Source organism: Ictidomys tridecemlineatus, chromosome 4 (genome assembly GCF_052094955.1).
Source record: "Ictidomys tridecemlineatus isolate mIctTri1 chromosome 4, mIctTri1.hap1, whole genome shotgun sequence".
Lineage (NCBI taxonomy): Eukaryota > Metazoa > Chordata > Mammalia > Rodentia > Sciuridae > Ictidomys > Ictidomys tridecemlineatus.
In genome coordinates, this window is record NC_135480.1 from 29789980 (window position 1) to 29802018 (window position 12039).

At 37.5% G+C, this 12039-nt stretch overlaps 1 protein-coding gene across 1 annotated transcript in view; it reads right to left on the reverse strand.

Annotated features, from left to right (window-relative positions):
• Nucleotides 1-11956, reverse strand: part of Pdhx (pyruvate dehydrogenase complex component X) — a 68299-nt gene extending 56343 nt beyond the window's left edge. Inside the window, exon 1 of the mRNA XM_078046241.1 lies at nt 11726-11956. Within this exon, the coding sequence (XP_077902367.1) occupies nt 11726-11885 (160 nt within the window). The 5' untranslated portion in view covers nt 11886-11956. The remainder of the gene's footprint in view (nt 1-11725) is intronic.
• Nucleotides 11957-12039: the final 83 nt, after the last annotated feature.

Below are 12039 nucleotides of genomic sequence, written 5' to 3' on the forward strand. Positions count from 1 at the left end.
CATCATCTCATAAATGGAACACCTATAAAATCTTAAACTGAGCAACAAAATATGCCATTTATGGTAACTCCAAAACAACTATTCTGCTTTCAAATGTCTTTTATGAGACTAGGTGAATAATTAGTGTTTGAAAATATTTTTAAAATGTATTCTGAAAAAGTTGGAGTAGTGTTCTTTGAAGATGAAGAGAAGGGCCAAGATTCAAGCAATGCAGTTGGCCTCTGGAAGCTAGAAATGGCAAGGAAATAGATTCTCTCCCACAGTGCCTCTAAAAGGAATATTTCCCTGCCAGGGTCTTAATTTTAGGTCTTCTGGCCTCCACTACCATCAAGATATTAAACCTATGTTGTTTTCAATCACTCAATTTGTAGTGCTTTATTACAGCTTCAACAGGAAAGTAATATACATGTCTTATGAAAAATTATATTGCATTTTATCAGTTACCTATGATTAAAGCTGTAAGATAACTCAAAAAGCAATGTGTGATATAGACTGTGTCCTCCTCAAATTCCTATGTTGAGGCCTTATTGCCCAGTGTGACTGTATTTAAAGATGAGTTTTCTAAGGAATTGATTTTAAATGAGATCACATGAGGCCTGATGCAATAGGATTAACGTCCTTGTTGAAGTAGACAGTAGGCCACTCATTTTATGCTCATGTGCACATAGTGTTTCTCCTCTTCTCCCCTTCGCATACAAGCACTGAGGAAAGGTCACATGAGGACACAGAAGATGACCATCTCTAAGCCAGGAGGATAGCCTTCACTGGAAATGAAATCAGCCAGAACTTTGGTCTTGGACTTAAAGCCTCCAGAAGTGTGAATAAATAAATTTAGTTTAAACCAAAAAAAAGATTATTATGAAAATGGCAAACTTTGCTGTGAAAGTTATTTCTACTATATGTTCAACTGAACAAAATAGTACATGTATGACTGACACGTAATATAAAAATGCATAAACAATTTTCTACAACTAGGAAGTCATTTTAAGAGAATGCACTGTAATTCAAATTACCTGTGGCGGAAAAGAGCTGTCCTCACACAGGACAATGGAATAGTGTATGCTGCACAATCATTGTACACTGCACTGCTGCCTGACAAACTCTTAATATGTTGCTAGTTGTCACTATTTGTGGACAAGTTGTGACTTTTTTTTTCATACTTTTCCTAAATATTGCACTTATTGTTGTGACATTTTTTATAAGAGGTAAATCAACAAGATTTGGTTATAAATTCTATGCACTGTGTGAAATGTCAAGATTTTGCAATAACTGATACATATTGTAGAAAAGAGGTGCTCAAGAAGGATTTTTTTTTTTTGGGGGGGGAGTAAGGTATTTCTACTAATGGATGAAGTGGCAGAGAATAAACAAACTCTGTTTATTCAACAATCTCTTCACTGGTAATGACTTGTTGATACACTTGAAATTTTGGATTCCAAGGTACAAGCACCAAGAGGGAAAAGAAACTAAACTGGTATCTTATGAAACTCACAAGATCTGATGTAAAAACAAGAGAATCATTTGATGATTAAATAAACAGAATATATATATATACACACACACACATTTATGTCTAAACCAAAAGCATTAGGTAGCTATAATAATGTCAGTGGTTGTGTGGATGAACAATTGGTTGGTTTCCTAATACTACATTTGTTAGAAAATAATATTAAATAAAAAATGATATTGGCTTTTGTTCATCTGAATAATTGATGTTTACCATATACATAGGAATTACTCACAAAATTTGTGAAGACAAGATCATTTGTTGGATTTCAAAACAGACACCTGCTCAGCATAGCTAAAATGACGCAAGGAAAAACTGAGGAAGAAAGCATATTAGTACATATACAGTCCAAACTATCAGATTTGATGTGAAAAGCCATATTATTTTCAAATGGCAAAAACGGTGATGTCTAAACAAGTCCCATCATGTGAAATCAACAACATATTGTCAAAAATGTAATATAACAATGTTTGAAGTGGTTTGATCCTTTCCACCAAAAATAACGATTGAATGGATGGATCATGCAAGTCACTTTTTTGTATATGGTGTAATGTATGAAAGGACACCCTATTTGCTCAGTCAGTGTCCCATTTACAGGATGGCTTATATATACGTAAAAAGATACTACATTGTCTGAGGGTTCTATTTATAGGATAACCTGTATTTTCATTCTTAACAATAATAAAGGATATATAAGTTCTAGATTATAATTTACAACTTATTTTAAAGTACCTGTAACAATTTTGTTGATCTATTCTCAGAATTGAAAACTTGGGACTAATGAGTTAAAGCCAGAAAGTAGCATCCTCTGATATACATTTCTGGAAGATTATTTCATAACACAGGAGAGGAGTAGAAAGGCTAATGATGAGACCTGATTTTTCATTTATTCATTTATTTATTTAGCAAATATTTCTAATTAGCCAGAAGCTAATTAGGTAATCTTTTTTTTTAATATTTATTATTTAGTTCTCGGTGGACACAACATCTTTGTTTGTATGTGGTGCCGAGGATCGAACCAGGGCCGCATGCATGCCAGGCGAGCACGCTACCACTTGAGCCACATCCCCAGCCCTAATTAGGTATTCTTCTAGTGTTAAATACATCAAAGTGAATAGAAACAGACAAAAATCCCTATTTTCATGAAGCTTCATTCTGAAGTAGAGGGAGAAGAAATAAAACTTCTGAATAGTGAAATTAACTAAAAAATTAAATAATGGTATAGAGACAACACGACAGGGGAGAAACTATTTTGTTAGTTGATCATAGAAGTTCTCTTCAAAAGGGTGTGTTAGCTTCTCATCACTAGGACCAAAATACCTAAAAAGATTAACTTAGAGGAGAAGTTATTTTGGGCTCACAGTTTTTAGAGGTTCAGCCCATTATGGCAGAAGGGTATATAGGAGAGGAAAGTTGCTCAGTTCACGGCAGCCAGGAAGCAGAGAGTGAGCAAGCAAGCAAGGAGTCCAAGGCCATGTGCCCAGTGACCTACTTCCTCCAGTTATCACCTCATAGTCCATTCCAATTATTAAATCAAATGAATTCATCTACTTATAGCTCTGATAATTCAATCTCTTCACTTGTGAACATTACCACATTGCCTAATACACAAAATCTTTAGGGTAAGTTTTTAGATCCAAACCTTAAGGGTAAGCTGAGCTGGATGGAGGAAGCCATGCATATATCTAATGAAAAATCCTCTGAACGTGGATAATAGCAAGCACAAAGAATGAGGAGAAAGTGCTTGCCATGTCCAAAACATCCCAAGCAAGTCAGTTAGTCAGTTGCTGGAGTGGGAGTGAGGAGGAGCAAGGGAAAAGGTAAGATTTGGGGGGGGAGGGCATTCACTTCCCTGGCCTTGTAAATCATGGTAAGGAATTCCAATTTTCTTCTGAGGAAAATGAAAAGCTCTTGGAAGGTATTCAGCAGAAAACTGACAAGATCTGACTTCCAATTTAATAGCAGCACTGTGAAAGCTGGGCAGCTTGTGGGGAAGACCTCCCGGGGAAGAATCTGTGTGCCCTGCAGTGAAGTATGCAGCCAGCCCCAGGTGACCCCACAGGAGGGAAAGAGTCCGGGAACAAAGTACTGACCAAATTCCTGTCTCCCTTCATTCTCCTTCCTGTGCTGCCCACTGACAGAACCCAAGTGAAAGCCATGTGAAAGAAAGCCAGGTGATATAGGCCACAAGGTAGTGTGGGGAAGGGCAAATGAAGACATCCATCCCTACCTGAATCATCCCCATCAGCCATGACACTTTGCTTCCACCTCAGTTTGAGTACCTAAACTGTCAGGCACTGTATTGTGTGTGTTTGTGGTAGACTATCCTGGGGCAAAAATGGTAGTGAGGACACATACTGGACCACTGCTTGGAATCTAGATTGGTGATGGTGATTGCATGGATCAATGGCTGATAGGAGCAGAATAGTTGGGAGTGTTCAGATTACATTTAAAAGGTAAAACCAACGGAATTAATGATAGACCGGATGTGGAATATGAAAGTAAGGAGTAAAAAATGACTCTCGTTAGGAGCACAAGTGAAAAGAACAAAATGCAAAATTAGATGTCATGGCTCCAAATGAAAAATATTTCTTCCTATAAAAATTGCCCAAGAAGTCTTGTAAACTACAAACTTACTTCTTATTCAACTATATAAGTGAAAAACAAAACAAAACAAAAATCATTAAAAGTCAGTCTAAAAGATTCTGAGGTAGAGTACCAAACTGGCACACATCAGTCTCTAGCACCACAAAAAAAAACAAAATAAAATAAAATAATAAAATATATCGTGCAACTCACTAGCCTACAGGCACAATCCAGAGAAATGACTTGATTTTTCCAAATGCAGAAATTATACTTCATTTCTTCCCTTCTCTTAGCATGAGAACTACCTCCACACACTCACACACCCACACACCCATACTACAGTGCTTGACAGTTTAAGTGCTCAAACTGAGGTAGAAACAAAGTATCACCACTGATGGGAATGAGTCAGCTGGGGGTGGGTGGCTTCCATTTGCCCTTCTCCTCACTATATCTCCTGGCTTCCTAGCATTCTGCTTTTAACTTGTGTTGCCAATGGGCATGGCAGGCAGAAGGAAGGGAGAGAGGAGTCTGGTCAGAGCACTTCTTCCCTGGCTCCCTTTCTCCTGTGGGGTCACTGGAGATGGCTGCAACCTCCATTGCAGGGCACATAGCTTGCCTCCCCTTGGAGGGCCTCCTAGCAGGCTCACTCCTTTCCAGTTCTTGGTGACTGCCCCCTTCCCATGTCCCTTGAAGTCTCCTGGTAGTGGTGATAGTACCTTCTTCCAAATAGCCCCATAGTATAAGCACTGTCTTTACACCCTGCATTCACAAAACTGGTCACTTATTAAATTCTCCACAAATTAACATTTTGAGACTTTTTCCTGCCTAGACTCCCTGGATTTCATGGAAAGAATTGGGAGGGTGGCAGCTAAATGAGAAAGATGTCAAACCATAAGGAGGGTCAGTCCATTTAAAGGAACAGTACAAGTGTAAGAAAGGACAAAGAAGCACAGATGTTTTGGGAAAGGTGAATGGTCTGATAAAGCCTAAATGCACAAGTAAAATTAACCCACATCCAGATCTGAAGAAAGAGTTCCATATTGCTGGTTTTGTTGTAGTCACATGTATACATGTATCCACTACTTATGTTGAAACCTCTATATTAAAACACAACTTCCTTGTTCTCAAATACATTAAATATTCTTGTAAAGTAGCACAACTAATGCCAGAATGTTTATGGATATAGGCTGGAAATGAGGTAGTATATTATGGCTAATTTATATGGGGGATATGAGTCCCTTGAAATCACATAAAAATTTGCATGTAAGCATTTTTCTGAGGAAGTGGTATAAGTTTTTTAAATCGATTTTCAAGTAGATTTGTGCCTCTCTAAAAACCAGTGCTAACAAATTGTCCTGAATGATACATCTGTCAATCCCAATTCTTCCCTAGAAATATTTCATATAATAAAGAAAGGTCTTTATATAGTTAAAGAAATGTACTAAGTAGATCACTACTTACAGTAAATATACTGCCTATGAAAAAAGAGAAAAAAAATGACCATACACATATTTTGTTAGAGACTGTTGAGATTATATATATACATATATATGTATACATACATAATGTGTGTGTGTGTGTGTGTGTGTGTGTGTGTGTGTATATAGTACATTTTCATGTTGTATTCACTGGCACATTTAAAAGGGGACTGACTGGAATTATTGCCAGTATACTGCTAGTATCTATTTCCTCTGAGTGAAGAGGTTTCAGTTTACAGAACAGGTCTTCTTGGTTCTAAACCATATTAAAATTACACATGAATTCCTGTTTATTTTGTAATTCTAGAACAAAGGCAAAAAGAAAGTATCACTCCACTTAATCTAGGAAAGATCTATGCAAATGTGATAATTGGGGGCATTGACACATTATAAAAAGTAAAGAAAGCTCATGATAACAATAAAAAGGCACATTAAGAGTATACCATCTTAGAAACTAAGACAGCAAGAAGTTACATATTTTTTTTTCTTAAATAGTCCTGCTACCTTATACAGCCTAGAATTTTAGTACTTTAAATTGTGTTAAAACAAGAGTAAAATGACAACCATTACTGAAATACTATTTCACAATGTGGTTATTATTAAAAATACATCTCACTTCATAAAACAAAAAAGCAGAAATGTTCACTTGTAAAATATATATATAGTCAATAAAACTCCAGCACACTGACGCTGTTCTGCTGGTATCTATAACAAGTCACTTGATACTAGGGCTGACTGTGTTTTAGGTAACAGGCTTTGGTGTCCAGCAGATGTGGTTGAAGCTGAATTCTACCCAGAGCACAGCATTAGCTGTAAACAGAACATGAGTTAATTCATGTAAAGTGCTTAGAGGGGTGCATGGTACAAAATAAGTTCTCAAAACACACTATTTATTATTCTAAAACCCACTCCCTCCAACTTCTTTCTTGCTGCCAGAGGCCCACTTTTACTCAGCTATCTGTTTTTCTTGTGACCAAGTGCTCAAGGTTAGTGACTCCATCACCCAACTCCTACATTAACCAAAGCCAATCCATTTGTCCCATCAGTAAAGTCAAGTTAGCAACTGGCTTAGGAAAGAGAACATGATCTAATTCTAGTCTATACAATAAGGGAATTCTGTTGCCTTACCACATAAAGATACTTCCTAGTTTTGCAAAAGAGGGATCCAAGAAGAAAGACTCTATTTACTTCTACTAGGCATCATCAAGCACAAAATTCCAAAGTAACCATCCATTTACATTCTATTTTTAGTCGAATTATTAAAACCTCTTTGAATCTCTACATACCACTACAATTTGATTAAGCCTCTTAGTGTTCTTATGATTACAAGTAATGTAAATAAATGAAGCCTGACAAATAGTGAGTATCCTGTACGTGACAGCTACTACTAATGCCCCACTTTCACAAACAATGAAATGTTCTAAAGCAAACACGTAAAAAGTATACTTAAGAATCCAGATCTTGGTTTCCCATGTTGCTACTTCTACTCATTTAACCTCCTTTACTCTTTGCCTATTTTCCTTGGAAGCCCATATATCGCAACCACTGAGTGGCCTATAACTACTTTGTTTGGATGATTTTACTTGGTAGTAACTCAGTCTAAAATAAACAACTACTACATGGTGGTCTTATTTTCATCAGACTGTAATAGCAGAGATGCCAGTCACTGATTCACAACTCATTCATTCTTCTTAAGATAGTGTCCAAACTTCAGCCTTTGAAAGAAAGCTCTTGAGTGTTCCATGCCACAACAAACCTATACTAGGTTGATCAGCCTCTTTAAAAAAAAAAAAAAAAAAAAAAATGGAATCAGATCACAAAACTGAAAGAGCATGGAAAAAAAAAGGACTGACTCAGCATTAAGGCAAGGCAAGATGACATCATAAAGAAAGAAAACTGAATAAGTAGACTGGCAAGACTGTGGAGAAAAGCAAAGTACCCAAGAAAAACAAACAGATATAGATGGAACTGTAATGGTTACCGTGTGGCCTGCATCATTTCATATTTGTGGTGTTGTATCCCTTCAATAAATCCCACTTTCACTTCAGCTGTTCTGTTTTTGTTTCCACAGTTAAATGAGAATTTGAGAAAGACTATCAATCTCATCAGTATTAGTCCTAAAAGAGCATCCATATTCTGGCAGAAATATCACACTAGCAATTTTGTTATCAAAGAAAAGATGTTGTCTCCTTGTTATAGAAGCTGTTGTCAAAAACAGGTGCCTAGAGTAAACAGGTAGGTGAGAGAAGGAGGCTGGCACCTTTAGGTTTTATTCTTCTTCTTTAAACATGTTTATTTTCATATTAACTGGATAAAATTTTTCCTTCTTCAAAAACACATACATTTGCTCTCTCCCATTTTTTTTGGATTACCTTTTATTTTCTGCGTTCCACAAAGATGAGAGTATGTCTTAGTCCATTTCTCTTACTATATCACAATACCTGAGACTTAGTAATTTATAAAGAACAGAGATTTATTTAGCTCAAGGTTTGGAGACTGGGAGTCCAAAAGCATAGTGCCAGTATCTGGTAAGTGCCTTCATGTTCATTTATAACACAACAGCATCACATGGCTAGGCAGAATAAATATGCTGCATAAGCTTGGATTTATCTTTCTCTTCTTATAAAGCCACTAAAGCCATCATGGGTACCCCGTCCTCACAACATCATCTAAACCTCATTACCTCCCAAAGGCTCCACCCCTATTATATCATTAAATATGAATTTGGGGATTAAGTTTCCAAAACAAATCTGGAAGGGCACATTCAAATCATAGCAGGATACATGAAAAGAAAGACTAGAGGTGATGGTACATACCAAGGGACATTCAGCCTTGCTGACTGAAAGATTATAGAGAAGAGTGGTAATGGTAAAGTAGGAAGACATTTTCTACAAAAAACAAAAACAAACAAACAAAATCATTACTGAGTCTCCGGCAACTATCACCATTATATGGTCTAACCTGAAATTTACATGAGAAGGCAACAATCTAGATTTTTATGTAAAGTCTCCTAGTTGTAAAATGTTAATAAATTAATTTTCTTCTACAATAAAGTGGGTCAGTTCACTGGCTGTTGAATTACAATTCTATTGTAGACTTTAGCATCATTTAAAACTTCCTATATTTCTAGCTTCCCTAAATTATGTTTAACATCTATAATATGCAAAGCCTTTGACTATGTATTAGGCAAATCACTATCAAAGTTGAACCTCATGTATTTTTCTAGTCACATGATTTAAAATTGAATGTTGTTCCTCAGCAACAACTTAAAACAAGTCTTAATTAACATTAAATGCCAAATCACACTACCTACTCTAACAGGACAGCAACACAAACTCTTCATAGTTCACTACCTAGAGTAGGTTGAAAAACTACTTGCATAAGCTGTCAGTTCCTTAAATATCACACTGTGCCCTTCTTCCACAATATACAACTTCCTTATCATCCTGAACTTAACCCTCAGAACTCACTGCACACTACTGAAATCATGTATTTATTGTTTATCTCTCCAAGCAGACTATAAATACCTTAAGAATAAGGTCTAAATCCTTGGGACTGTATATCTGGAGCTAAATATAAAAAAAATGGACCATGTGGTAGAACATTGAAAGTATTGTTTAGTAGACCACCTTTTATCCAAGGAGGCTACCATGTACCAGGCACCTAACAGATGCTCATTCCTTTACTCAAATAATATTAGTGAAGTGGTGAATAACATAGATTCATCCTTCTCAATAAACATTTCAGTTAAAAGAAAGAAATAAATGAGGGATTTGCTAGACATAAATAAATGTATATATGTCCTCTAGTTCACTAACATTAAAGATGTACAGCTTAATGCAATTAATTTAGTATTTTTATCTAACCAAATAAGGATAATACCAAATTTACTAGGTTGTTATGAAAAGTGAGTAAAAGGCAGTCATAATTCATAAAAATGCTGCCAAAAAAGCATCTTTTAGGGAAACCAAAACTCTAAAAATACTTCCAAATGACAAACTTTTAAATCTTAGACGTGCGAAAGAGGAAACAATTCAATAATTTCTGCTTAATTTATACAGTTTACAGTTATCCAAATAGTTGTTTAGCTTTATAAACCTTAGGGTTTTGTTTTGTTTTGAATCAGACTCTAAAAAAACCTGTCTGTATATAAAGAAAAACACCATTGCAAATTCATGTTTGCTATGCAAGTATTCATCACGGCAAAACAAAAACTTGTAAATGCTAATATATTAGGAAATATATTTTGGCTCAGTGTTTGGGAAAAAAAAAGTGTGCAAATTTTCCAAATAACAGAACAATCTAACAACACAACTTCAAATGTAGAATAAAACTCCCCTCCTCAGAATTAAGGTTGCTAACCAACTGACTTGAAAATGAAGAGATTATGGTGGCTTATCCAGGTAGGCCCTGGAAGAAGGAAAGCAGGAGGGAGTGGCAAGAGAGATGTAATGTGAAAAATAATGGACCAGCCATTGGTGACTTTGAAGATGGAGGAGAGCCATGAGTCAAAGAATCTGAGAGGCCTTAAGAAGCTGAAAAAATTAAGGAAACAATTCTCTCCCAGAGCCTCCAGAAAAGAATAAAGACTCTGCCTGATGTTAGCTTACTGAGATCCATTTTGCATTCTGACCTCCCAAGCTATCAGATAATGATTTGTCTGTGGCAGCAGCAACAACAGGAAATTAATTCAGTTTGCCTTGGAATGTAGTACTCTTTCCCTTACAGATGATGTTAGACAACTCTGTTCATGGTGCACCTCTGTTGGGTGGAGGTAGGGGTAGGAGAGTGGTGAGTAGGTAAAACAGTGAAGATACATCAGATAAACACTGCCTAAGTGAAATTGTGAAAGCAGAAGGAATTAAATTGGTTCTAAGGAAAACGTCTAAAACTGCATGCACATTCACGTAAGTTCTTTTCTTTGTAGTCTGGAGCATTCAAAGATTTTAAAAAGGATTTTTTATAAGCAAGAGGTAAGCACCTTTCTAGATTATTTCCAACACGTGGCTTTTAACATTCCATGATTTTCTAAGGCAGTAAGTCTCAATCTGTAGACCATCTAAAACCCAAACAAAGCATTAAAATTCACTTAAGGTTGTTAGTAAAATGCAGAGTCCCAAACTCCACCTGAAACAGAATCTCTGAGAGCTGTAGGAAAGCTCAATTCTTTTAACAAACTGAGAGATGGGGACAGAATAATATACACAATAAAAGAATCACTGCTCTAAGGAATGTTGTACAAAACATTAGAGATTGAAATAAATTGTTTCCATCACCCAATCTTTAAGAACCTCAGTCATTTTGCTGATTATTGTAAGTCATTATTTTTTCTGAACCTCAGGCAGCCGAGGTAGACAATTCCACCTAATTTTTTTAGATGAAAATTCATTCTGTGGAGTGCCAAGAATGATGACTAGTAGGTTATACTATCAAACTAAAAAACGTTAAGTTTTATCTTCCAATACTTCACTCCAAACCCCTATTCCAGACTCCTGGTTTAAGAAAGAATAATGCCTGGCATGCATTTTACATACTGTCCTGCTAAATACTGGAAGAATCATGTTTTTGTGCCAATATCATTACTAGTCAATTTTCTATAATCCACTTAGTTTCCCGTCCTAAATTTTCATTTTTCAAGCGAATGTTTTACTTGAAACATTCTCCTAATCATCCGAAGTTAAATCTTATAAATTACGTATCATCAGGTGGGGCTATAAGACAGGCAGCCAAGACCTCAAATCTCCTAAAAGGGACAGGCCCTGAGAATGAATAAGAACAGCTCACAGAGGCCTTAAAATCTAAGCAACCTTACGCAGTTTTTCTCGGTGAGAGATTCTTGACAACAGTAAAGGAATCTGAGATGTGAATAGGAAGGGGTCCTAGAGAAGGACGTTTAAAGCAAACCTCCCTCGGTGCCTCACAAACAGACCACATTCCGAAGCAAGGTCATAGAGAAGCCATACCAGCCCGGGTGCGGGAGTCCAGCTCTCTCAGCTCCCAAGACATCCCTTTGCCGCACGCATTAGACCCAGCCAGCAGACCCCTCTCAGAAGGGGATAAGGCACCTTCATACCCAGACCGAGGCCTTGAAGCAGGAATGCATTCAGGCCCATTGCTCAGCTCCAGAGAAAATGAGCGAGCCTCGGCCACTCACCCCGCAGCCAGTGAGTGCTGTGAAACCATCTCCAGCTAGCTCCACGGCCGACAGACCACCCGGCAGCGGCCCTGGCCACCCCCATGCTTCGCCGGCCGCCGAGGCCAAGGAGGTAACGAAGAAGCGGAGGGTCACAGCCCAGCTTCCAGGAAGCCGCCATCTTCCCGGCTTTTCCCCCGGCTGCCCGCAGCACAGCCTGATCGCCAGCCTCAGGGCCCTCCCAGGCCCCGCCTTCTCCCGCTGGTCACGCCCCCTAGACGCCCGCCTAGCGAGTCTATCTCGCTGGCTGGCCCTCTTAGCCCCGCCTCCATCCT